General features: G+C 35.2%; 1 protein-coding gene across 3 annotated transcripts in view; it reads right to left on the bottom strand.

The window, feature by feature from the left end:
- The window catches only part of LOC124425498 (hemicentin-1), a 97,137-nt gene that overhangs the window by 6,179 nt on the left and 63,150 nt on the right, over positions 1–27,808 (bottom strand). For all 3 annotated transcript variants that reach the window (XM_046965893.1, XM_046965894.1, XM_046965895.1), the window contains 7 exons: positions 24,876–25,087; positions 23,441–23,758; positions 14,684–14,835; positions 12,121–12,396; positions 11,251–11,410; positions 7,145–7,479; positions 6,174–6,540 (listed from right to left, as the gene is read on the bottom strand). In XM_046965893.1, the coding sequence (XP_046821849.1) occupies positions 6,174–6,540; positions 7,145–7,479; positions 11,251–11,410; positions 12,121–12,396; positions 14,684–14,835; positions 23,441–23,758; positions 24,876–25,087 (1,820 nt within the window). The remainder of the gene's footprint in view (positions 1–6,173; positions 6,541–7,144; positions 7,480–11,250; positions 11,411–12,120; positions 12,397–14,683; positions 14,836–23,440; positions 23,759–24,875; positions 25,088–27,808) is intronic.

Below are 27,808 nucleotides of genomic sequence, written 5' to 3'. Positions count from 1 at the left end.
AACGACGGGCAAGAATCCAAACTCGTGAATTTGCATTAAAGGTACTTATTCGGTGACTCAGCGATAGTACTTTATACATATACCTATATATATATATATATATATACACGTCGACGTACTACATCGTCGTTTTCTACCACTGACAAAACTTGCGGAAAACGAGCCAACGTGGAGAGTCCGGAGTTCGATCTTAAAAGAGAATTATGAGATTGTTTGTTTCTCTCTTTCTCTCTCTCTCTCTCTCTCTCTTTCTCTTTCTCTCTCTCTTTCTGATCGAATATATATAACATCTTAAAAGACATTGTTTCGTCAATTCAATATATTGAAACTTCGGTTACGCTCATATCCTATTACTAATTGAAGTTAAAACAGAAACAGAAATAATGATGCAGCAACAACGGAAATGGGCACGTGTACTGCCTCGACTATTTGCCAAATATTGACTTCGTCGTTGGCACAACGCTCAGCGATGGTAACAAACGAGAGACAGCGAGAGAGAAAGATGGAGCCAACAACTACAATACGAAACTTCACAAAAGCTGATTAATGGAGCTGCGATTATCCGACGAGCCACGTTGCAACGCGGATTTGTCTCGACAGCAATCAGAAAACATTCCGTTGCTGTTTCCTTTGGAGGCATTGTTATTCAACGCTTCTCTTTTGCGAGTACACTTAAGATACACAATGCACGTCGATCGAACACTACTTTCCTGTTCCGATGAACAAAGATACTCAATCAACAGAGTTTTATGAAAGAGTACGATATTTCTCACATATACATTCGATGGTTTCGTGAATGTATCGACAATTGATATTAGAAACGTTACAAATAATAACACAAAGATTCATTCAATTAATAAAGAATTATTCATAAATGAACGACGATGTGAATAGACTCATAAAATGTGAAAAAAAAAAAAATAAATAAATAAAATAACGAAAAATAGTAAATATCCTGTAAATCAATGTCACATTCATAGTACATTTTTCACTGTAAATTATGAATTTATTTTTATTCATATGAAAGCAAGCACATTCATTTCATACAAGTAAAGCATCAATGGAGAAGTTGACTGAAGGGCCTGAATAGCTTAATGGTTAAAATAAATGCTCGAAAAGCGGAAAATCCGGATTCGAGTGCCAGTCCAGATTACTCGACGGCCCAACTTTTGTCATATATTCTACATTTATAAAATTGATAATCCCTATATTTCCTTTTATTTTCCAGAAACGATGATATTTACATACGAGTGTTCCCTAGAAAAATGTTTACTTGCATTTTTGTTTGTATACATTTTTAATAATATTATTTGTCGTTTGTAAATCATCCTTTAATAAATGAATTTGAGAGTTCCGATAATTCGTCTTTCCAATTTTCGAAAAAGGTATCACAGAAGATCGAATCTTCTTCGAATTCAAGGATGATTTTGCTTCGTTTCTCTATCGAAGGTTTGCCATTTTTCGGGCAAAGCAAAGCTCGCTGAAGGGGATAAAAGCATGGAGCTTGAGTCAATACGGTAAGAGATACGCCTGCCGTTCGAGTAGTTTCGATATCAAGAGAAATAGTGGAAGGAGGAAAAGTAAAAGGAAAAACTCGAGAATGGAATCGGTGTGGATACATGTACATGTAGATACATATAAATGTGTGCGAGCGAAATAGGAGGGTCTTCGCGAACGACGCGAGTACTCTTTTGCGCTTTGGAGGCGGGCGAATGGCGCGGTGTACCGCGAGGCCAGCCGGCTTTAAGGCAACCAAGCAATTCGTCCTAAATCGAAGCAATCCCGCGGAAACCCGAAACCAATTTCGAAAGAATTGCATTCTAAAACCATCCGCGTAGTAGCTCCGGGCTAAACAATCGGCCACACTGCGTTCGCTCACTTTCGACGAGAACGTATCGGCAACGAAGAGAATAGCCAAAAACGTCGAAAGACCAGACTTGTCGATGTTCATCCATTCGGTCGAACATACTCGAGGAATATCACCATTTCCTTATTCTCTTTCCTACGTATCTAATATCAGTATTCCTATCAATAAAAATGATTTTTTTTATTACATTATAAAGCTGCATTATTATATCAATTATAATTTATAATTATATCTTTATATAATTATATTACAAAAGTTATATTACAGAATAGAGAATATTGTCTAATTTCTTGGTTATAACTGACCTGTTCCTACTGAGTAAAATACATTGCAAAGAGACCGCAAATAGGCTCTACCCAGTTGTAGGTAGCTTGGTATTCGAGCAAATCAGCGCCGCGGGCTTACGCTCGTCAAATCAATATTTGCACCTCCGCGGGAACTCGCGCATACAGAGAGGGAGAGAGAGAGAGAGAGAGAGAGAGAGAGAGAGAATAGAGAAAGAATGTGAGTGGAAAACAGAACAAAATTAAAAGAAGAAACGCCATGTTTGACAGATCAAATGAGAAAAGAAAAAGGGGGGAGGAAAAGTCGTACTAATAATTAAGACAAACATTAATTAACGTACAACAAAGCCATTTAACAAAATTAACAATCTTCGTTGGAGACTCGAGCATTGTTTCATTTGCAATTATTATTTTAATTATTTAAATTATTATTAAAATTATTATTAAAATTAATTAAATTTTATTCTAATATTTCATTTCATTCTAACACTAATTTATATAACGGCATAGAATAAATCATTTATTCTATTAATCCAGAGTTCAGTTACAATTCCATGTTACCTATTCAATTCATCGAAATTTAACATGAACATTAGAGATAACGAGGTTCAATATGAACAAACTTTCAACCATAAAATGAAGAACCAGATTCCCGTATGATCCGTTTGTACAAATACATAGAATATTCGTGTCTAAGCGACGTAAAGGAAGGAACACGCCACGTTTAGTTCACTCTCTCCGTAATCTCTTTTGCGGTATAAGATAAGAGAAGAGAAAAGAAGGTAGAAAGGAAGGAAGGAAGGAAGGAATAAAAGATGGTTTCTGCTAGCGTCGCTAGCCGAGAAGCATGGACCCGGAAAATCGTCCTTTTCGAATAGCGTATCCCGCGGTCTAGGCTTTCACGCTTGTCTACCCAGTATATTTATTATATATACGCGAGCTTTTCTTTTAGATATAAATACACTGAAAAGCATGGTGAATGGGCGCCATTAATTGTCGAGACTTTTCAAACTTTCAAGAAATGAAAACGCATTTCTTTATTCTTTAACTATTTTTAACGAGGACTATCGATCAAAACGATTGATTTATATAATACATTTGTCGATTAATTCGTTACAAGGACAAAGATATCATACTACTGCTTCGTAGTATACTCTGTTGATCGTCCCTAATACAATAGAAAGTGGATATGAGATGGACATGTGCAGGTTCAGAGAAAGAGGAAGAGGAGAAGAGAGACGGAAAGGGAGGGAGAGAGAGAGAGAGAGAGAGAGAGGGAAAAGGAGAGGGAGAGAGAAAGGGAGGAGAGAGAGAGAGAGAAGTTGAATTAGGGATAGATGCATCGAAAGCTAGCATCGGAATGGTCGACGCACGCGTTACATTGCCAGAAGGGAAAGGGAGTAAGAGTGAGAGGGACGATGTTCGTTGATTGAGAGTAATCTGTTTTGTTAATTGCAAGGTCCGCAGAGTCCGATACCTGTGGTCGCGTTGCGCTGTGTTCAGCATTACAAGCCAGCCCTCTCCCAGGCTGGAAACTGGCGATTCCTCTTCTCTCTCTCTCTCTCTCTCTCTCTCTCTCTCTCTCTCCTGCACCCTCTCTATCTCCATTCCCTCTCCCTCACTCACCTAGTCTGCGATCCACCTCGAAACATCAGCGACCACGGTGCGAGCCTCTCGTGAGGGGGTGGTTAACCGACTAATTGCAATACCGACGCGTCTACTCTGGACTATTTGTGCAATCGCGATTATATCCGTCGTCCTTGTGTCTCACCTATCAAGCTATGTTTCCAGCAATTTCGAATGGCGTCGCGTGCCCATTGGGAAGCAAAATGTCATGTTGTTAAGTGCATATCTCTGGAAGGATTTCAAAAAGTAACTAAGGTAATCGATCGACCTCGATAAAATTTTACAGAAATTCAAGAGAATAGTTCCAGAATAGCTTTTATAATATATACGTTTACAGACGATACAATATGTACATATGTACGCTTACTCTTAAGGACAGGTAATAATAGAGAAAGAGAGAGAAAAACGATTTTGTATAAAATTTATCGTATACGCGTAATCGAAACGATATCAAATTGGTCCGACATAAATTATCGAAATGTGTGAATACTTTGTGTGTTATCGATACTATTTATAGATATTCTGTTACGTGCAGATGGTTAAATCTAACTGAAATATTTCTTCCAACGCTTTCACGCTCTATGACCCTCGTAAATAAGAGTCGCACTAGTAGCAACGTCACTCATGAGAGCTTACGACGTGTTCCATGAGCTTGCAAACTGCATTGAAGCAAGCTTCTTTCTTTCTTATTTCTTTTCTTTTTTTCTTCCTCGTAGTTCCTTTCTTTTCACTTGTTTCTTCTGGATATGCGAGCGAGATACTATTTTCAACTCGTTGCTGATTTTTCTTTTTCCTCCCTCATCAAAATCATTTTCGAATACACTTAGGAAGGAAGACGACGATTTAAAAGACTACGAGACTGGCAAACGTTCCCCGTTATATTTTTATTTTCTTTCAATGTATGTTTTTAACGTCAAAGTCTTGTATTTTCCAAAGGACAGTTCACATGAAGAATTAAAATAAAAGGTGGAAAAAGGGAAAAGAAAAAAGAGGGAGAATTTCTTTTACGCTCTCAAAGTTTGCCAAGTTGAAATATAAAAAATTTAACGAATAATAAATGTTCTAGCGTTAAGCAAAGTTTCGCAGATTAACACCTATAATGCAATTCCGGTAATACTTGAATCTCTGTCGCTGGTTCTTCTTCCTTTTTATCTTATTTATTTATTAAACGAATTAGAAGGATTATTTAACGTTCAAATCGATGCAAAAATTTTGTTTGAGAATTTCTTTCTTTTCTTTTACATCCATTTTTAAATTGCAAGAGACTGGAATAGTGGTATCCTTAAATCTCTTCTGTCGATTCTGTTCGGATGGTAACATCTATTTGCCCAAATCAGAAGGTGGTGTGACATACACAGCGGGACTATTCAAGTGGTTCACACTTTCGCTTTACAACATGTACCTAGACATGCACATACACTTTGTTCAACCATTTTCGAAAGCTCCCATCGCTCCAAAGACGATTCAGTTTTTCCTTTCTCTCGCTCGTACGCTCGCTCGCTCTGATAGTCAGGGAGTAATACAAAAATAATCACGTCGTGTAACGAGAAAAGTTCTCGCCTCCTTTCGAAATAACACGCGACTACGAAACGAGATTGTTTCTCGAGGAGTTATTAAACTTAAAACATCGTCGCGTCACAATTGTCCCGAATGTAGGATCGAAAGTTTACGGTAATGGATTCGTTTATATCATTTAATCTGTTTTATATTGAAAAGTAGGTTATATATCTCTTGAATTCATTTAAAAAGCCCTCCTACAATATCACGATATAATACGTATGCATACTTGATATATAATATGAAAAAAATTCCAATTATAATGAAAATTTACTTACAGAGATTTATATGTAGAAACGTATACGGATAGAAGTAAAATATTTAACTCTTTGAAAGACTAATGAATTTTTCACAGATTTATATACCCGATGTATCTTTTTCTTTTTTTTTTTAATGGTATATTTAAATATCTTCGCGATCCTACTTGTTTTTATAAACAAATGTTTCGAATAAAAGTTATTAAGTTTTTTTCTGACGGAGGAAAGAGAGTAATGTAACATTTATTACAGTCTATTTCATAGAGTGCATTCTTTTCAAAGAAATTGATTCAGGAAGTCAAAAAGAATTTTTTCCAATGAAAATCGATAATTTTAAATCGACAAAAAGTTGTAGAAAATATCAAAGGAGTATCTACAATGTACCATTTCGTCGAGTTATGATGCCAATACTTGATACTTTACCAAATGAAATATAAGAAAAATTCATTGCGTTATTATTATTTTTTTTTTTTTTTTAAACTAATCAAATATTAAAAAACGAATCATCTGCATTTTAAATATAATATAATGACCAGCATAGTGTTGACGATACCGATGAAAATAAGATTAAAAAATATTTACCAGTTTTATACATGGCGACGCCCTTAAGCGTGACAGGCTCCAATATGGTGGAATCGCTTCTACCTTTGGCGTTAATAGCGTAGAGATAGAGACGGTAACTTTTGCCGGTCGTGAGGCCAGTGACCTCAAAGATGGCTCCATTCGGATTGGCCGGTACTGTTTTGTTCAATAGAATCGAAACTCCATCCTCTTCGGCTACAACCTCTAATTGATAGCTATGGATAGGTAGGCCTCCGTTGTAACCATCTAAGCAACGTACGATTAGACCGGTTCCTGATTTCGTGCCAAGCTCCTCTACGTCCGAGGGTGCTGACAGTTCCGTAGTGGTGCAGTTGTGTAAAGGGTAGGGACGACCAGCCGCTATCACCTGAAGACAATTGTCCATAGGTCAGATCGATTCACCTCGATCTACGGGTATATACTATAGAGCTTTTGAAAGCTCTAATGTAGTTAAAACTATAGCTTCGATATGTGATCTTGAATTTGATCTTGATATTGAAAAATGATAGGGTATTTAAATATATTCAGCTACAGTAAATACTCTTTATTCTATTTAGAAAATATTATTTACTTAATTTATGTAGTTATATATATATATATATATATAACTGTATCTATGTATATATTGTTTTATTCTATTAATAACATTATTAATCATGTGTATTGTGCTTTATTTACGAGATAATGAATTTTAAATTGCGATCAATTCTTTTCATAGAAATTTCTATTATATGAAATAATATCGTTGAGATACAAAATATCTAACAAATGTAAAGAATAGAATTCAAATTGTCAAAATTTTCAAATTTTCAAAATTTCCATTGTCTTTTCTTTAGATCATAGGGATAAATTTCGGATAGGAGAAAATGATAATTATAACTTTCATGTATATTTATCGTAACAGAAATAGGCAAAGAGTGAAAAGAGATCTAACCAATTAAGTAAATGGAGCCAACAATAACAAAGCTTACCTGAAAAAGGCACGCCGATCTTTGCTTGCCGACCTGGTTAGTAGCCCAACATGCGACTGTACCGTAATCCATTTCCGTCGTGGGTGTATAGTTAAGTCTCGAACCATGGAATTGTTGATACTCTTTCAGACTCTCCACGACTGACGGAGTTCCGGCTACTGATGCATGAGAGTACCGCGAATGTGGCATCTCCATCAACTCTCCGGAATTATTGAAAGTCCAATGAAAGGTCAACGGTGGTGGATGACTCTCCACCGCGCAAACCAAAGAAACCGTTTCCTGCTTGAGAGCACCAACCACAACCTCGCTTTTACCCTCTTTGCAGACCGGCGTATCTGTAATGAGTTGTAATTTTTTTTTTTTTTACGTTAAATTTAAAAATAAGCCTTAATTTAACGTCTCTAATTTATTTCCAAGCGACAAAATTTTCTTTTCTTTCTGATAAATCAAAAAATTTTTCTTGTTTCTGTTTTTCTTTTTTTTGTTTTTTTTTTTTTTTTTTTTTTTTTTTTTTTTTTCCGGTTAACAAAATATTTTTATTCGAATGATCCAACTTTTAATTTATAAGGATATAAATTAATTGACAAAGAAAAATTAAATGATTCTCAATTTTTTTTTTTTTTTTTTTTTTTTTTTTATTAGGAATATAATGACTACTATATGGCTTCTAAGTTCTGAACTCTTTTCTTAATATCTTATATATGTACACGTAAGAATAAATATGTATCTCCTTTAAATTTACATACAGTATTCATGATACTTATTTTAATGTGTAAAGATAAAATATTTATTCTTGTCTAATCAATAGATATACATATAGATATATATTATGTCATAGATATCAATCTTATTCATAATTCGTTCATTTTGAACTATCAGAAAGGAACGAAATAGTTATTAATAGAAACTGTCTTAATTGACATAAAATATCGTATATTATTCATTTCAAGCGATGTGAATATATATATATATATATATATATATATATATATATATATATATATATAATATCAAGTAACTACTCTGTCTATTAATATCTATATTAATTTTGCATAGAGTTATCGAATTCTCTCATTGGACGATATAAACCATATTCTCACGAAAATCCAAGACCTCGAAGGAATACGGACGATTATGTAAATCCATTGTCCACGATTATTGAAATTTAAATAGGATCGCACGGTGTGCGACGGGTAAATCACTCGGTTCAGACGTGCTGCCGTATTCACCTAGTCGAGTTAAGCTATTGCAGCGGTAACCCGTTCAATGTGTCACAGATATGGCACGACTGCACGTTAGTCAATTGCGCTGCTTGACACTTACTGAGGCAATCATCTATCACTCGAGCACGTTTCTCACGTAAGCGCAAATTGCTTTGTACTGACTTAGATTCTGACGTGAAGCTCGTGGCTCAATTAATTGGGACAAAAGTTTTGAAGGGTACTCAACAATTCTTTTAACTACATTTCTTTGATTCCATTCATAATGATTTAAAGACAAAGTAACCAATTCATGTATGTGTGTGTCTGTGTATGTGTGTATATGTATATTTTTAAATGCATTATACCTACTAATTGATTCTTGAATTAAAGTATTATGTCAAGAAATTAATAAGATCAAGCTTCGAAAAAGATTTGTTTGTTTTACGCGCAAAAACGTTTAACTTGATGAAAATAATTCGTACTTGAGATTCGCAATAAGATCGAATGCCATCAAACGAAAGAAGAAGCGTCGAAGCTGTTCGTTCGATCGATCGTCTAATAGGAAATTCCCTTGACATCGGTATTTGCGATAGGCCACGGCATACGGAAGTCCCAAATGGCAGGAACATGATTTACGTTAGCGGAGAAGCCGAGAATCGCGAATACGTATGTATATACGTATTATACACACACACATATATATATATATATATATAAACGATGGTTCATATATATATATATATATATATATATATATATATATATGGGCCACGGTAGGGTGACGCTTTCAATCTGGCGCATTTGATCTTCCTAGTGATATTAATTGCTAATAAGAGAAATTGACAGCACTGGTAGGAGATCAAGCATGTCGCAAGACCGTTCACGTTTCCATCTTCACTGATGAAGGAGAAGCAACTTTACCGATCTAATCAAATATCGACTCACTTTAAGCTTGATCTTAAATATTTCATTCATTTACTGTGTACATCGTAATGAATGAACATCATTCGAATTTTAAATCGTATATACAAATGAATATTTTATATAAACTAATCAGTGAATTAAATTTTCTTTTTTTATTTAAATTATTAGCCACTTCGATCTGACATATCGAAAAAATATCCTATTGTAAGATAAAAAAAAAATAAATAAATGTAATAATAATGTTTTAGATATTATTTTGGAGATTATCATATGAAATGAGTAATATAATGATAGATATTCATATATAAATTAGCACTGGTGCATGACTCTAATGTGAGATCAGATAAAATATTATTATTATCTTATAAGTATTTATAATTTCTTATCCGATAGTATTAGTATTAGATCGTATTGAGTAATATAACATTGTATTAATAATTACGTAAAAAGTAATATGAAAATGTATTAAATTAAATATATTATTATTTATTTGATATTATTTCAAAACTTCATTTATGTATATCTCTCGTATCTTATACTATTTACGATAAACTTATAATAAAACATTCAAGATTAGAAATCTATCTAGGACTCTTTTCGCGTTATTATTTCCGCGATGATGTCACGCGATAAGATTGCTAATGTAGACAAGGTCGACCTAGGGCGTAAACACGCACAGATAATGATCGAAGGGCGATCGAAATTGATATCAGCGTTGTAGGGGTTGAAAAGTAACGATATAGGTGTTGGACTATCTCTGTCTGCCACTCTCTCACTCTCTCTCTCTCTCTCTCTCTCTCTCTCTCTCTCTCTCTCTTTCTCTCTCTGACTCTCTTCTCTCACATCACACCGACCCTGTCCTAGCTTAGCACATTGCCAGACTACCTTCACCCACACATGAATATTCAGCTACGCTTTCCATACATTGAATATGCATCGCAGTCCTTCCTTCCCTCTTAGGTCATTTACAAGATGCAGATACGCCGAGCTACCACCGAGGCCACCTACCATTCTAATAGAATAACCCGCTCTGTGTTTCAGAGAAAACTATCCACCCTATCTTCGTACCCATCCTCCTAGCCGTCTTTCTCCCATTCTCCGGTGACCCTTTGGCCTTTCCTATTCCCTCGGCTATACTCTCACTCTGTCTCTCTCTCTCTCTTTCTCTCTCTCTCTCTCTCTCTCTTTTTCTCCCTCTCTGTCTCTTTCTCTCTCTCTCTCTTTCTCTCTTTCGCTTTCTCTCTCTTTCTCTTTCACATATATACACACATGCTAACGTGAAGTCTCTCTTCTCGTTTCCTCGACGCACACTCTCCCGGAGAGTTGCTTGCCATCGATTAAGTAATTAACGAGGAGTCGAGGCGTTCGGTGAGAATGGCCAAATTAGAGAAATGCTTTCCCAACGACGGCGAACGCCTTAACCGTAATTGTTCGAGAGTGTTACACGATGAAATAAAATGAATATTCTGTTCGTACCAACATGAAAATATTTATGGTTAACCGTGTAACTTGATCGTTTGTAAATTGATTACATTTAATTGAGCGTTTGTTGTTGATAAGATTTAAATATTTCCTTCTCTTTATTACATTTACCATATTTCATAGGATTACTCGTATAATAATTATTCACTTTCTTTATCGGTAAACTTAATTAATAATGAATTTGAAATATTTTCTAAGTAACTAAACTCATTGAATTATTCAAATTAATTAAGATCGATAATATCTGCGAAGAAATAGAACTTTCGAATTAGAGGAGATTATCCATATCAGAGATAAAAACCATCTCTTCTCTGTGCCATTTTAAAAATCGGCTTTTGAAATCAGCCATTTTAAAAATCAATTTCTTTTTTTTCTTTTTTTTATCTACGTTCGAGATAACACATTCTTTTTCATGCATAGAAATCGAGATATTTTGTAAAAATTGCCATGGGTAGTTATCTATCGATATGTAAAATAATAAAGCTTCAATCGACTCACACATTATTTGAAGGGTCACGGGATTACTAGCGGTCTTGCCCTCGCTATTTGCGGCTAGACAGGTATAGTCGCCGGCAGAATGTCGAGTTAAGCCTCGAAGCACCAACGAGTGGTCGCTGAGAATGACGCCGGCTGTGGCATTGTTCTTCAACTCTTTACCCTAAAAGCACAGAAGTAGCAAGAGTTAGTATGCCCTTTGAGTTAACCAATGGCCGCGGACGGGAAAATTAATCAATTTTACAACTACAAAAGCTTGGTTCTTTCCTGAGAAAGTAAAAAATGGGTCTAACAAACCATTCGCCACAAACGAGATTCTCTTCGATTTCCGAGAAATTGAATTCCCTAAGGAATAAAACGTGGAATTCATTCGATTAAGATAAAGTAAAAGGAAAAATTAAAAAATGAAATTAATAGAACGAAAAATGTTCGTGAAGTTAATATCGCATCTTCGAAATTAAAAAAAAAAAAAAAAAATAGAAAAAAAAAAAGAAAAAAATAAACATAAAGAAAATAAAATAAATAAAAAGATCAAATATTGTATCGATTTTTATTTAATTCCTGTCTATTTGTGTCGCAAATAACAATTATGAGAATATTTTTTTAAGAAAAATATAATTTAAAAAGAATTGCCATTTTCTTGTTGTTGTTGTGCGTGTAGAACAGAAAAGATCGGAAGTCTCGTATAATTTATATTCCTTCGTGTCAATTTTCACATTTACGAAATCCAAAGAGAACAGTACTTAGTTCAACGACATGAACGAACAATAGAATTATTTCAAACGACCAATGTCTGAAATGAATAGTTCTTGTTCGTTTCCTGTCAAAGCCTTAGAAAACGATAACGTTCATGATGTTACAGTTTGTACTTACGTCTTTGAACCAAGCGAGTTTGTACACTTTAGGATTTGCTTTCACTATGCACTCAAAGTACACGTCGTCACCCTCTTTGATGTCATCTGGATTAAGTGTCTCTCCCATCCTCAAAGTCACCACCGGTTGATAGTGCACCTCCAATCGCCACTTGTCCTCCATAGCACTGTCGGGAATCAACGGGTTCTCAGCACGGCAAGTTAGATACTTTCCGTCATCATCGATACTCGGTACGAAGCTCAGAATGCTCATAGTATGATTATTGTCCAGAGGATACTGCAATGTAATTGAATAAATAAAAAATGCGATATCATGCAACGTTTTCCAATGGAATGATCGATTTTTCTTGAAAGACCGTCCTATCTTGCGAATATCAAAGTTAATTTCGATTGATAAGAAAAAAAAAAAGGAGAAAAAGGAAAAGAAGAAAAAAAGAAATAAAAGAAACAGAAAAACGTCGACTTGGAGATCGCAACATACGTACTCGCGAATGCAATGAGAATTTTCTCTCGATATTTACGATGAAAAGGATTGAAAATGAATACAATACGAAAAAGGGAGATATAGTAGGGACAGGTCGCTGACTTTACTCCCTTTCTATTTCGCTTTTTATCTATCTATCTATCTTTCTCTCTCTCTCTCTCTCTCTCTCTCTCTCTCTCTCTCTCTCTTTCTCTCTCACTTTTTCTCTCCTTCGTTTTCCACGATGTCATTTTAATGATAGCGCCGACGGGCATGAATATCGGGGAAAGGCTACGTATCTGCATACATAGAGAACGCGATGAATGGAAGTAATGGTTCGTCAGGATGAATGTCGTGTACCATTCTCTTTCTCTCTCTACACCTGTCTTTCACCTACCCTCTCCACCACCTATCTCCTTTTAGGTTAGTCTTGTTTCTCTTTTTTTTCCCTTCCTTTTGTAAACTAGTACAGTGCTGAACTTTCGATTTGTCTCAAAGCGATACGATAGATATTTACCGATAGAATCCATTGAGAACGTCATCGTCTCTATCTCTCTCTCTCTCTCTCTCTCTCTCTTCTCAATTCATATACGACGCATGGTATCATCAAAATAAAATAATATTTATATTTATTTAGAAAATTACTGCTATAAGAATATTATTAAATTTCGATTAGGATTTTCATGGGAAAAATTTAAAATTAATGTCACATAATTCTAAACATTTTTCTGCTTAGTACGATTTCACTATTATCTACGGAAAGAACGATGGATATTATGGAAGTTTCTTTACGTAGAAATAATACTCAATGCCGATGGAAGAATAAACGACTTACAACGAATTAGATGGCGAACGCTTTGCACGCTGCCATTGCTAGCTTCTCTTGGAAAATCGACGAGGATCTCGCGTGATGCAATTTTACACCTCATTATGCGAGTTAAGATTTCGTAATAACAGAGCGGATACGTAATACGCTATAATTTCTTGCAAGATAGTCGCACTGACGTATCGAATAAAATTTTGAATTACGTTCGTGCTTCTAAGATAATAATCGAGTATAATGACAGATGAAAAACAATAGATAAACTTTACAATTTCTCATCTACGTTGAAGTTAATTACGAAGTAAACATGGCAAATATACTAATAAATACGAAATGGAAAATTGAAAGAAAGAGAGAAAAAGAGAGAAAGAGAGAGAGAGAGAGAGAGAGAGAGAGAGGGAGAGAGAGGGTGAGAAAGAAAACAAAAATGAAAGAAGAAAATAGACGCAACAAAAAAGTTCGTCTTTAAAGAAGGAATCCGCAGGATAACTTGCGAATTTTCGCGTTCTTCTCTGTCACCTAGCGCGAGAAGGCGAGTTCAAGTCGAACTTCAAAGGTCAGAAAACGAAGTAGAAGTAAAAAAGGTAAAAAAGAAAAAGAACTTGGATGGATAAAAGACGAAGAAGGAAAAGGAGGTTGTTGAGAGTAAAACGAAATAACCGCAGTCGCTCGAACTTTGGTTGGAATCCCTGAAAAGTATAAAGAATTTTAGAGGACGCCGGTGGTTTCAAGAATTTTCCTCGTCCTTTACTTCCTCCTCTCCTCTAACCGTTTTCGCGATTCAACGCTTGAAACGACTATATCGAGTTGGTGGGACACCTTAATAAAAACGAAAAACAACTTCCTCACGAGTCTAACACTCGAGAGATCAACACATTGAAGAAAGAGGGGAGAAAAAGGTTCGGAGGAGGAGGAGGAGGAGAAGGAGGAGGAGGAGGAGGAGGAGGAGACGAAGGATGTGGTAGAAAATCGTCTTGAAAACTAGAAAGGAAGATAGAAGATGAGGATGAACTTTCGAACTTTGTTGAGCGAAGAGAAAGAAAAAGAGAGAAAGAGAGAGAGAGAGAGAGAGAGAGAGAGAGGAAGAGAGAAAGAGAGAGAAAGAGAAAGAAAGAAAGAGTTAAGATGAGTCGCATTTACGGAGCTCGAAAGTATTGTTTTGAACAAAATCGAGCGACGATGATTATTACAAAACGACGGGCCATTCCGATTTCATCAAACTTTCATAAAACTATAAGGTGAATTAAAAAAAAAAAAAAAAGAAAAAGGAAGACTTACACTCTGTGCCATCTTCTTAATCGGTCTATTCGCTTTCCACCAGGTAATCACCGCTGTAGGCCTTGATCCGGTCGTTGTACATTCCACCTTGTAGTTCTTCTCTGCCGAAACTCGTTCCTCTTTCGTTAATATCTGAACATGCATCGGCTTCACTGCAAATGAAACATTATATATACTTTATACGATGGAATTTGTTAGTGTTCACAATCGATTGATCCCCTAAATTATCCCCTATATATAGAATCACGTATTGAAATACGTGATGAATATTTATACAATTAATATTAATTTTGTTTAACATTTTTATTTTAATTAAAATGAAATAGATAAAATTATACGATACTTAATAGGAAGAGTTTGATAAGAAACAAAATAAAGGTTAAGATTTATCATTAAACTTTACTTTTGGCACGATATTGACTCTCCTACGTCTTAAACGTGACTAAACCACTAAATATAACCATGACTAACTCACTAAACATAACAGAAGGATAGAAGAAATGAAAACATAGTGATCGCTTTATTACAAACGACAATTTATTACAAACATTTGTCCAAATATTTTCCAATAAAACGATATTTAATTTATACGCTTGAGTTTAATCGTCACCTTTTTCTTTTTTCTTTTCTTTTTTTTTTTTTTCTTCTTCTTCTTTATTAATTACAAACTGGGATTATATTTATTGACAAGTGAAATTTGAAATGCAATTTAGTAATTGTTTTATTATAATAGATACTAAAGGAGTGTAGTCTCGTTTTTTTTTTTTTTTTATTTTTACCACCGACCTTCTTCGCGAGGAAGAGAAACAGCTCGAAGGTAAACAAACGTGAAAAAGGAGTTATCGCAAAAGTTCTTAATAAACGGGCATTATCGCGGGACGCAACGCCACGAAATATATATTGTTCTCAGTTAACTACTTTCGAGCTTCCTTGTAAACGGGAAATTTTGCGAAGAGCGAACGGTACAACTTTAACAAAGTTAGATGAATCGCCTCGCTTTCGAACTAATCCCGTTCAATCCTCTCTCTTTCTCTTTCTCTTTCTCCCTCTTCTTCGTAATACCGAACGCTTATCCGTGGAAATTGCGAGTTATTTGGACAAAACGTCAAATTGCTTTTTCCTTTTATTGTAGACGACATAAAGACGTATTTTGTACCTTTCATTACTATTAAAAGCGATGGCGTCGTTTAAAAAAAAAAAATATGTCCTTCGTTTTTACAGTTATATCATTATTCAGAAATCCTATATAAAAGTATGGAAAGATTAAATTTTGAGAAAGTAAGCTTTCGAAATTTGTTAAATATGTATAACATATATCTATTTACAAAATACGTTCCTATATAAGATCGATGAAATCGATGAAATCGATCTTATTATATCGATAATATCTGAGTGCGCAGATAAAAAGAGAACATTTTCTTTTATAAAATGGCCTTTGTTTCATATCTTTATGATTTTTCTTTTCGAAGATATCGCCTTTTGAAATATTGTCATTTATAATTTAGATTTATCCAATATTATAGTAATAATGAAAAAGTATTTGTTCTATATTCAGCTGTGAGTTACAAAAATATAGATCAAAAATGTAGATCACGATGTCAATGAACTTTTTTAAAATGATTCTACAAATCCTATATTCGTACTTTATTTGTACTCATCAATATGGAAATATCTCCAAAACTAAGAATCCTAAAAAGATTGAACAAAAGGATAGACTTTGTCATATCTTCTTATTATATCGTTATAACACAATTTATTATAAACAATTAGTAATAAATAGTTTTATTAACTCATTTTCATATATTTCAAAAATATAGAAGGTTGATATTTTTCTTCACTTTTGCGTCATATTAATAATAATTATTTAACAATTTCTTATAAACAATTTGTTAAATATAAAAATATTATATATAAAAGTTATTTCTCCAAAAGAAAATCAATGATTTTATAGATTCATAATTCATGTACATAGAACGGCCCATTTTCATAATTACGGTCGATATAATCATCGTCAAAATTATAAAGGATTATCGATAAAGTTTGCATAACATGACACTTTAGAGGAATAATATATACAAGGTTTCCCTATTGCCCTTGACAATAAGAATACTACTTCGAGACGATTACGGCCTAGTTAAATGAACTACTGCTATATGCTTGAGCGAAAGTAAGGGAATATGAAGGAGGGTAAAAGAGGGTAAAAGGGTGATGGGCGAGAAAGCGAGCCGCTTCGTCGTAACTAAGTATTAGATATACTTACGTTAAATGAATGACTCCTTTTAATTCCATGCTCCACGATCTTCTTCTCTTAATTATTTCTTTTTGCTCCATCAAGAAAGTTCACCCTTAGTTCATCTATCTCTATTCCTCCTTCATTATTTATTCTATCGAGAATCTTTACTTTGATCTTCAGCTTTAAATTCTTTTCCTTTCGCTCCTTCGAATCTTATATGTCTACATGTTATTTTATCCATTTCGTAATATTTATTCTTTGATAATTTGTATTCTTGTTTTAATTTAATTAATCTTTTCTTTTTTCTTTTTTTTTTTTTTTCTTTTTCTTTTTTTGGATGCATACGTTCTATACGTTCGATTTTCAATATCATTATCGTGTACATCGTAAACGCGCGCATATGACTTTGTAGGAAGATTATGGTACGTGAAGGAACTTGAAAGGAATTTAGTCACTCGCATCGATCTCATAGGAATAGACGAGCTAGCGAATGCCGATCATTCGTAATACCACACCGGCAGTCGAGTGGTGGGCCTCCTAAATTCCAGACCATGCTTATGCGCTGCCACAACTAGCCACTCGTACGACCCTAATTGCCATTAGCCAGTAGCCACTTCTCCGGAATTGGTTCACCTTGTCTCACCTCGTGGTTTCTCTCCATACACTGTCCACTTACTGCTTTATTCTATCCTTTCTCTTTCTCTCTTTCTCTCTCTTTTCCTTTGTAACTTCGTTTACATTGTATACCTTAATTGTATAAATCAGAAATGCACTTACAACTATTATATCAATAATACAATTGACTTTCTTTTTTCTTTAATTCACCGATAAAATTGAATCGTACTTATCTTCTTTTTATAAGTTACTAATTTTAATATTATATTATAATTATTACCAGCATAAATTATATTTTATAATTATATCTCATAATTTGACATGAAAGTGTACGTTATCATTTCTAAGTAAATAAATGAATGTGGAAATAAGTATTAACTAAATTGTGGGAAACGTGAAAATGACGTATCTAAAGTATGCAAGAAGACTTTTCTCGCGTCTCGAGAGGATGCGAGTTATACGCGAGGCCGACGTTGAGAGGGTAGTTACGTCCATCTGCCATGGCGATTTGCGATGCTGACGTCGCTCTTTCTCATCTTCTATCTTTGTTCCATTCTATCGCGTCATACCGTTCTCCTCTTTCTTTACCTTCTCTTAATTTATTCGCTCGCTGGAAATTTATTAGCGGACGAGTCAGCGTGCACCTAGCCGAGCATCGCGAGCATTTCTATTTGAAAGTCGTCTCTTCTTCCCTTTCGAAATTGAACGCGTTACGAGCTCGATGAGTCTAGGTTTCACCTTCATTTTCTTTTCGAATTACACGCGAGACCCTTCATTTGCACCTTCATCCTTTCTTCTTCAAGTATTATATTCTATACGTGTCTTGAAGTTCAACGAAAAAGAAAAAAAAAGAAAAAGGAAAAAAAAATGGAAGAGAAACGAAAAAGAGAAATTATGGATATCGTGCGTCACGCTATTACTTTGACACATTTCACAAGTTCGTGCCACGATAAACTGTTTCATAATTTAGACGTTTTGTTATCGAACTTATTCGTTGAGGTTAAAGGGCAGATTCGTAATTTTAAGAATATGCTCGAAAACTAATCTAATATATTAATATAAATCTCTTTCAATTCAAAAGCATACAAATATACAATTTAAATAGTAAGACCATTCTTATGAACACAGATAAACCCCAATCAAAAATGCGCATACATTCTATTCACATTTTTATGTTTTAAAGACGAATAGATCGTTCCGTCGTTTAAATCTATTCATTCACGAACGTTTTTTAGAATAATATTTGTACTATTGTTCTAAAATCAAATATATTATAGTTTTCAATTGCGATTAAAATTATCTCCTTTTAATTTTTCCCAAAAATATCAAGCTTCTAAATAAATAATATTAATGCACGAACATAATTATTTAGCAACATCCTTTTTAATTTTTGATAAACAACCGTGGACCATTTACGCAGGAAATACTGAAAAAAAGTCTGAAAACATTGCAGTATTTTTTTTGAACTTTTGTCTTTCAGCATATGTTTTATTATGTATGAGCACTCTGTAAACAAAAGCGTACCGAGCTTACGCACATGTGCATAGAGAAATTTCACCGTACGTACTTTCATATACTTGCTATAGTTACACATACTAATTGATTGCCTTAGATCTTTTATGTATAATAATTTATTAAATTGTACAGGTAGAATTACGAACGTTTATCTTTCGTATCTTTCGATTACTTTTAGAGAAAACACGATTCAGATGTTCTAAGAGCTTAGGATAGTTTGTAAAACGAGTTACGTGGAAGTTTGTGAGTGGACGATACTCCTGGATCAAACAAAGAGTTTGTGCGAATTATCGAGGATGAAGTGGAAGTACTCGTAGGTATTAAACTGTTCGAGACTTATCCTTACTTTGTTCCGGACGATTCTGGATCGATTGAGTGTACCTACGTGAGAACGAAACAACAAGAAGGAAAAAGGAAGAAAGAGATAGAGATACGAGTTAGAATGAAACGATCTGTCACGGTTATCGATTCGCATTGAGTTACGGGCTCGCAATGGAAGTCGAACGACTTGTGACTTTCGGATTTGTCGGACGTCTCGTTGAATTTCGATTCGACTGCTCGCTCGATATCACCGCCATTTTCGATAGATTTTTCGTACCTCGAAAATAGCTACCATCTTGAATTCTCTTTATTTCGGGACTGTACATAAACTACAATGCTTGAAACGATCGAATTACACGCGATCTTTGCGTGCGCGAATCGATACTATAATATATAATCAGATCGATATATTACATTCCGCATACCTCGTTATTGAACTATATTAAGTACTCCGGATACATTTATTACACGAAGGAAATTAAAACATTATGAAATACGATGAAGGTATAAACTGATTTTTTTATCTAGAACAAAAGAAAAAAAAAAAAAAGATTTGCCGGGCACGAATAAACCATTTCTTAATCAAGTTTCAAGTATCAAGAATTTAATAACGGCTGCTATTGGTTGCTTAACAATGGTCAATTAAATAGATCACAGAATGTATTTATTGAAAATTAATTGTGACATACCAGATTGTATAAAAATAATTTTTCCCTTCTCGTATTAAATACATTTTAAATATTTATCCGACGATCGTCTAAGAGACAATGATATTGATCAGTGAAGATCCTCGTCCGATAGCAAAGTTTTAATCACCTTCGCCTTTTCGATTAAGCTGACTAAACGCTAATGACCATAGATAAATTCAATTACGTCCATCACTTATAATGAAAGTTATAAACACTAAATATACAATGAAATATATATTAGATCTATCCCAAAAATTCTATCCGCTTAGTAGACAATTGTTTTTAAATAAAAAAAAAAAAAAAAAAAAGAAAAAGAAAAAAAGAAAAATAGTTTTTCAAATAATAATTTAATGATAAGAACTTTGATTTATAAGAATATATATGTATGTCGTGTTTTCATGAATGTATATATCGATACATATAAACATATTATTACGATAAATATTAACACGTAGTTATTGGCTGGAAAGATTAAAAGACACATTTTCTTTCGAATAAGTTCGATTCGATAAGATAAAAAAAGAAAAATGAAACATGAAAAGTGTAAAAGGAAAAGGAGATTCATTTCGGCGTTGATCGCAAAACGAGACGAACGATAGGACAGGGTACGTCCAAAATGGATGCTCGGATGATCGGTCAACGCGTCGACCATGGTTATTAATCATCGCTCGTTGAACAGACTCGACGCGCATCACCGCGCGCGAATAAACATCAAGGCACGAGCGTGTACGCCCGCTTTCGTGGACGTGCCACGTATATAAACAATGAGAGATCGAGCGGACATGAATTAGCAACGGCACTAGGGACGAGCCGTTGAAGCTAAACCAACCACCGTTTGCTCCTTCATCGCGAAACCGAGGAAAAGCTGCGCTTCTGCTTCGCTCTTCCGCCATTGCAGCCATTCTACCGTCCGTTCGACGAAAGCCACCGTATAATGTCGCTCATGAATAATGTCCTGTCGGCTTCTATCCTACTAATGAAGATTAGTCGAGTTCCGTTCAAGATATTCCCAATAATCCTCTTCTATGTTATATGTGCAAGCTTTGTTTCGGCATTAATTTTACCAACCCCTATATATATATATATATATATATATATTATTATTTTTTTCTTTTTTTTTTTTAATTAAAAGTTAAATTGATCAAACGATTAATTAATTAAAGCTTTAAAATTTTTATCTATCGTATTTTATTTTAAGCGACAAGATTTATTTTCTTTTATATACGGAAAGAGTGACTTTTTAAAGAATATTTCAAGCTTCTATCTCAGAAAAGAGAAATCTTTTATTCGCACGAAAATAACATTTATCCAATTGAAGTAAGAATTTAGGTTGATATTGCGATTGGAGTAATCCACAAATGTGAACGATTCGATCGAAATACCTCGTTTCTATCCGATGAAATTTTACCTCGCATTTCGGCTACCCTAAGCTAAGTGTGAATCGACTTTTAGACATGGTGAAACTCTCACACCCTTGAGTCTCAGTAATACCCAAGAGATAAGACCTAATTTGTGCCTCCTAGCCCACGGATATACTCGTAATCGCGCTCCTTCTCATGATTCTTCCAATGCGAAAGCTCTTGCTGTTTCGCTGCATTGAGAAGTAAAAGCAAGAGAGAAAGAGAGAGAGAGAGAGAGAGAGAGAGAGAGAGAGAGAGAGAAAGAGAGAGAGAGAATAAGGGTGGTATAAATGCAGTATATCAAGTCTTGGGAATTTACACGCAAAGTTGTTCCTCTGTGTGTCCTTGTGTGTACTTAACGTTCGATCACGATCAACCAAGCGTGAATTTAACGTTGGCCAGGAGTAGTAGACTAGTACTACTCCTTAATGGTTATACGCGTGTTTACATTAGCGCTATCGGCACCCTTAAAGAGTGTAACAGGGGAGAGAAGAAGTCAGTTCAACCCTCCTGCTGCTTCTCTTATTCACCCTAATATCTCTAACCTTTCAAGTACTTCGTTGTGACACTATCATTGGGATCATTTCGTGATATATCTACTCCTAAGAAAAACGTTTGTTAAAATTAAAAACCATTTCTACAGCTACATCATTAAATTCTTTCGATCTTAGATAGGATAATCATTTATCAAGTCGTATATAAAAAAATGTAATATATAAAAAGATCATTGATGGTTCTTATTTCCAATGAAATTTTCATATAAAACACTATCGTGATTTGCACAGATTTTAGAACGAAGAACGAAAAGCTAATCTCTCTTTCATCACTTAATGGATTAAAAAGTCTATTTTTATGTTCCGTGACAGAATAGCTATTCTAAATTGACCTTTGTGCTTTGTGAGAAAAACGACGTTTCTAGAGTTACAAAAGTCGAACACACTTGCCAAGAAACATGATGCAAAAGGACACGCACACGTGTTACGACGAGGAGCACCAAGCGTCATCAACGTCGTCGTTCTTCTAAGCTAGCTGGCGACGCAACAACGACAAAGCTTTTGGAAGTCAGTACAGTTGAGTCTCTCTGGTGCTGTCGCACGCCAAGAGCTCGTATACGAGCACGGAATCGAAGGAAGGTGAAGCACGCTTGCACGCGATCCTCTGATCCGTCTTACAAGAGGCGTTACCGTTATCTCCGTTGGTTAATCTCGAACGAACGACTAATAGGTTCACCGTGTGAACGTGTCTTCCCTGAAACGGAACCACCTGAAAAGGCTTTCGCGGCACGCTTTACTAAAACCGTACTGAGAATGAAAATGATTGAAAAAGTCTAAGTTGTTTTTTCTTTTCTTTTTTTTCCTTTTTTTTTTCCTTTTTTTTTTTACATTTCCAAGAGAAGACCTTTCCTCCTCACTTTGGGAAAGTTAATGATGACGCTTGAGAAAGCATAAAAAATATGAGTATATGTATGTATGCATAGAGGGAAAGAGAGATCCGAAAGATCTTCGTGCGGCTTTATTAAAATTTTCTCAAAGATCGCCACTACCGTCTCTTTCCTTGGCTAGAGATGAGTTCGTTCAAGCTCGCGGAATTCTTCTCTTTCGCCTACGTGACAGGGAGAAAATTATCACCAAGTCACGTCAAGTGGGTCACGAAAGTTCTGAGAATGCGAGAAGAGAGAGAGAGAGAGAGAGAGAAAGAGAAGGGAGGAGGAGGGAGGAAGAAGGTGAGGAAACTGTGGTTCTTTTCAGAAAGAGAAAAAGAGAGAGAGATTCAACGGATATAAAGCTGAGGGTGAAACGGTTGAAGATGGTTGGAGAGAGAGAGAGAGAGAGAGAGAGAGAGAGAGAGAGAGAGAGTTTCAAGGAAACGAGAGCATTCGTGGACTTTAGAGACGGATGAGCAAGATGGGGAGAAAGCAATGATTATGAAAGGTCTCAGAAATAAAGAATGAAAAAGAAAAGATACAAAAAGAATGATGACTTACGATTCATGTCGAGAACGAGGACCCTGCTCTGTGGCGGCACCAAGTTGGTGTTGCTGGCCTGACAGATCAGCCTTGCGTTGAGATGTTGCCGGCCGACTCTCGGGTACGACAAGTGGTTAACCGTAAGCGCAAACTCGCGGTCGTAGCTATAGGACTCGTCTATCACGTTGTTGTCGAGGTACCACGTCAGCTTTGGAGGTGGCTTGCCACCTCTAACCTGGCAGATTAGTTTCACATCGCTATCCTCGTTGTAGGGTTCCTTGATCCTCGATATGTCCTTCGTCGTGCTGTCCAGAATCTCGGGCTTCGAAGGAGGCACTGTAACGTACAAGCGAAAAGCTCGTTCCACCTGATAGTATTCAGATTATCTTCTACTAGGGTGGAAATCATATAAGTTGGACAAGCTATGGATTAGGGGATCTCCTGTTACACGAAAATGTATCGATATAGAAGCCACTTTTTGACCACCTCTGGCATTCGAGTTGGCTGAAGGGATTGCGTTCTCAAGAAAAAAAAAAGTCTATGTCATATATAATTATAATCGATAAAAGTGATCACTTCTAATATGTTTTCATAGAAATATTTTCAAATATCTGTACAAAGATGTAAGATTTTTTTAATTAATATACAATCGTATATATAAACTTCGTTCAACTTTGTAAACAACGAAACCATTGAATCTAATCTGACAAAGTGTTGTTTTAATCCAAACGAATGTATTATTCAATAGGATAAAAAAAAAAAAAAAGAAATATGTGATAGTTTATAAGTATATATTTATGTCTTATATCCTCTTCTTTTTCATCTTTAATTTTGTAATAAAACGTTTTTATGACATTCTAGCCAAAGAGAAAGATGTGAGTTTTAGCTTATGCGACATTATTTATGATCTCGTGTATTTTCTCTCTCTTTCTGTCGACGAAAGCTTAAGATCTCACATTATCTCGTATAAAGTTCAAAAGAATTTATTAACGGGTGGGTCGAGGTAGAAGTGCTTTAAAATTAAAATTCATAGAAAACGCTTTTGTTGTAAAAAGAGCACGGGGGATTTATCGAGGAGATAAAAAGGTACCAAAAAAATGGTTGCGCGACTACCGGCTATTCTATACGTCTATGTAACATGCATATTAAACTCGTATAAAGTTAAAAAAAAAAAAAAAAAAAAAAAAAAAAAGTATAACGATAAAAAATTATTCAATTATATTGAAACAAATTGAGATATTTATTCAAGTGAATCTCAATATGCTAATAAAATTAATGAAAGAGAATATATGTATATGACGTTTGATCTTTATAATGATACTATACTAACGTTTCGTTATATAGTTACAATGTCAATATCATCAACGAATCGAAAGATATCTTCTTCCAAGTAGTTGCAAATCAAAGGTGTCGAGCTAATTAATTTTTTTCTCCCGAACGATAAAGTACTTACCAATTACGGTCAAGTTCATCTTTTGATTTTCAGTTGGAGTGTTCTTAAAATCCACCATACATCGATAGATTCCTTCGTCCTTGGCCTCGAGGCGATCGATGCTGAGATGTGCCGGATTCGTAGCCGTGATAAAAAAAGCTCTTGATCCCAATGCCGTTGGCGATGACCAAAGTTGAGCATTGTTGAATTGTCGACGACCGCGTACGTCAAAGCTGTAAGCGATCATAATATTATTATTATACGTTATTCCTTAGAGCGGAAATATTCTCAAAAAATAATCTTTATTGGTTCGATACACGCCTACTTTATTGCTTCTATACTTTGAAAGTACGAATTACCTAAGTATATCCGCTTCACAATCTTCGGCATCAAGGAACATTAAAGAATGTGATTTCACGGGCCATCATGGTCGTTCGCTCAACCAGATTAAAAGATGTCCGACCGACGAAAGAATTACGAAAGGAATGTACGAAGGACGTACGGATAATCATTGTACCTAATGCGTCTTATGGCGTATCGAATCGTCACGTAATTCTATCGTAATTGGAACACGACGGGATACATGTATAACAACTTTTTGATACGTGCAATCCGGTTTATAATAGAGCTAACGATTCAAAAATTTTCTATCCTTCAAAAAGGTTAAACATCTTTAATCAAGAACATTTAATCTTTAAAGACCATTTTAACATAGAAAAATAAAAGAGAAAAACAGGAATAAAGAGACAAAAAATAAGAGAGAAGAATCTTAGAGGAAGAAAGATACCATACGTGAATTGTAATTCAAGTAGATGGTAGCCTACGTGGGGTATACCTAGTTTCTCACCTGGGAGCCATCCTCCCTGCATGATCGCATATTAAGCATCCAGTTCAGCTGAGAAAGCGGGAAAGATCAAGAGAAGGAGAGAATGAGAGAGGGAGAGAAAGAGAGAGAGAGAGAGGGAGAGAGAGAGAGAAAGAGAGGGAGATAGATAAATAGACAGAGAAAGAAGATTGAACAAGAGAACGGGAGATTACGAGGAAAGAGGAGAAAGAGAGAGAGAGAGAGAAAGAGAGAGAGAGAGAGAGGAAGAAAGAGAGAGTGAGTGCGAGGCAACGTGGTTCCTCGCGAGCGAACGAGCGACCGACTAAAAGTTAAATTGCGTTCTACGACTGCAAGAGAGTTCAGATTTCCGCTCGTGACTGAGTATTCCCAAAGATATCCCAGTGGCACGACTCCACTCGCTTCCGCAGCATTGACGATGAAATATGATTTAATTCTTCCACTTCGCACTTCGCAAAGATTCTCGTCGCAACGTGGAACTATCTACGCGAACGATTCTCTCTCTCTCTCTCTCTCTCTTTCTTTCTCTTTTTTCTCTTTCTCTTTGTTCCTCGTTCGACAACAAGTATGGCTCTCAAAACTGAAACGATAACGCTCTGAAAGCGATTTTCTCCTGTCGTCTCTCGGGTTCTTCATCAACGTTTAAATGTACGATAGAAAGAAAATACTATTTATCAGGAACTTATTTTATCAGAGTTACTCATCGATCATTTTACTGATATGCTAAAGAGAAGAAAATCGTCATGTTAAATCGACAATGTTCAATGTACATTAGTATGTGTGTGTGTGTGTGTGTGTGTGTGTTTGTATGTGTATGCGCGCATTTGACTATTCAATTTTATTCTAATATTTTCAATGGTAATAACGTTAAGATCGGAAAATCGTATTAGTATATTACAGAAAGAAGTAAAATTAATTAGAGAGGATTTCATTAAGAGAACGCTTTGAGAGATAGATAGAGAGAGAAAGAGGCTCGAGCTTTCTCTCATTAGGCAAGATATTGCGAGTCTAATCATAAAGGATCGAATAATCAAGCGACGTTCGTTTCTAAATGTTCTGTGTTCTTACTTCTTTTTTCGTTTTTATTAAAAATATATTACTAGTTCAAATAAGTTTTAAATATATATATATATATATATATATATATATATATATATATATATATAATACTATAATATAATAGATGATAATCAAAAAATGAATGAAATGTGTCACGTGAAATCGTGCAAATCGAATTTTCGCGTTATAGACCACAACTATTATGAAACATGCGAGAACCTGACGAATCGTGCTATAAAGAAAAAAAAAAGAACAAGAAAAAAAGGAAAGAGCAAGTCCCGAATAAGCGGGTGAGATTAAAAGAAAATGATAATGACAGGCCATTTATTCCTCTTCTTCTTCTTCTTCTTCTTCTTCTTCTTCTTCTACCTCTTCTACTTGTTTCGTAGGATTATACTTGGCCCTATTCAGTGGCTGTTCGACAAGTTCGACAGGCTTGCGGTTGTGGCAACGTTGAGTCACCGCATTTGGCACGTTCGTTCAAGTATCCTGAACTTTCGCCGCCTTATTGCCAAGATATTTTAACAAAACCCTCGAGATCTTTCAAAGAGGAGAAAGAAATAGAGAGAGAGAGAGAGAGAGAGAGAGAGAGAGAGAGAGAGAGAGAGAGAGAGTAATAGATACGAAGGATAGGAAGGTTAAAACAATCCTGCTGGATTTGACCTAAACGTGACAGCCAAGAAACGTATTTTTCTTTCGTTCTCTTTTTCTCTCTTTTCTCTCCGTTTATATCTTTCTCTCTTTCAATGGCAAGAAAAAGAATGTTGTTACCAACGACTTTTTATCTTTTTTCCAACGATTTTCACCTTTTCCTTTTCTTTCGAAGGAGCATGAACACTTTTAGATCTCAGCCGAGAAAACGACACCGGGTAAGGCGCGAATCGGAGTGAGTGAAATATCTTGAAACTTTTTGGCCATCGAATAGAATCAAATGGATTTCGAATAGAATCGGATATAGATCTCTAAGAGTTTTGGGGTAGTTTCCCCGGAAAATATGGTATTTTAAATAGTTTAAAGTGGTTATCTTTGCGGTTTCTAAAATTATTTTTAA

Source organism: Vespa crabro, chromosome 7 (genome assembly GCF_910589235.1).
Source record: "Vespa crabro chromosome 7, iyVesCrab1.2, whole genome shotgun sequence".
In the NCBI taxonomy this organism is placed as follows: domain Eukaryota; kingdom Metazoa; phylum Arthropoda; class Insecta; order Hymenoptera; family Vespidae; genus Vespa; species Vespa crabro.
This window is presented reverse-complemented; position numbering and strand designations above follow the sequence as displayed.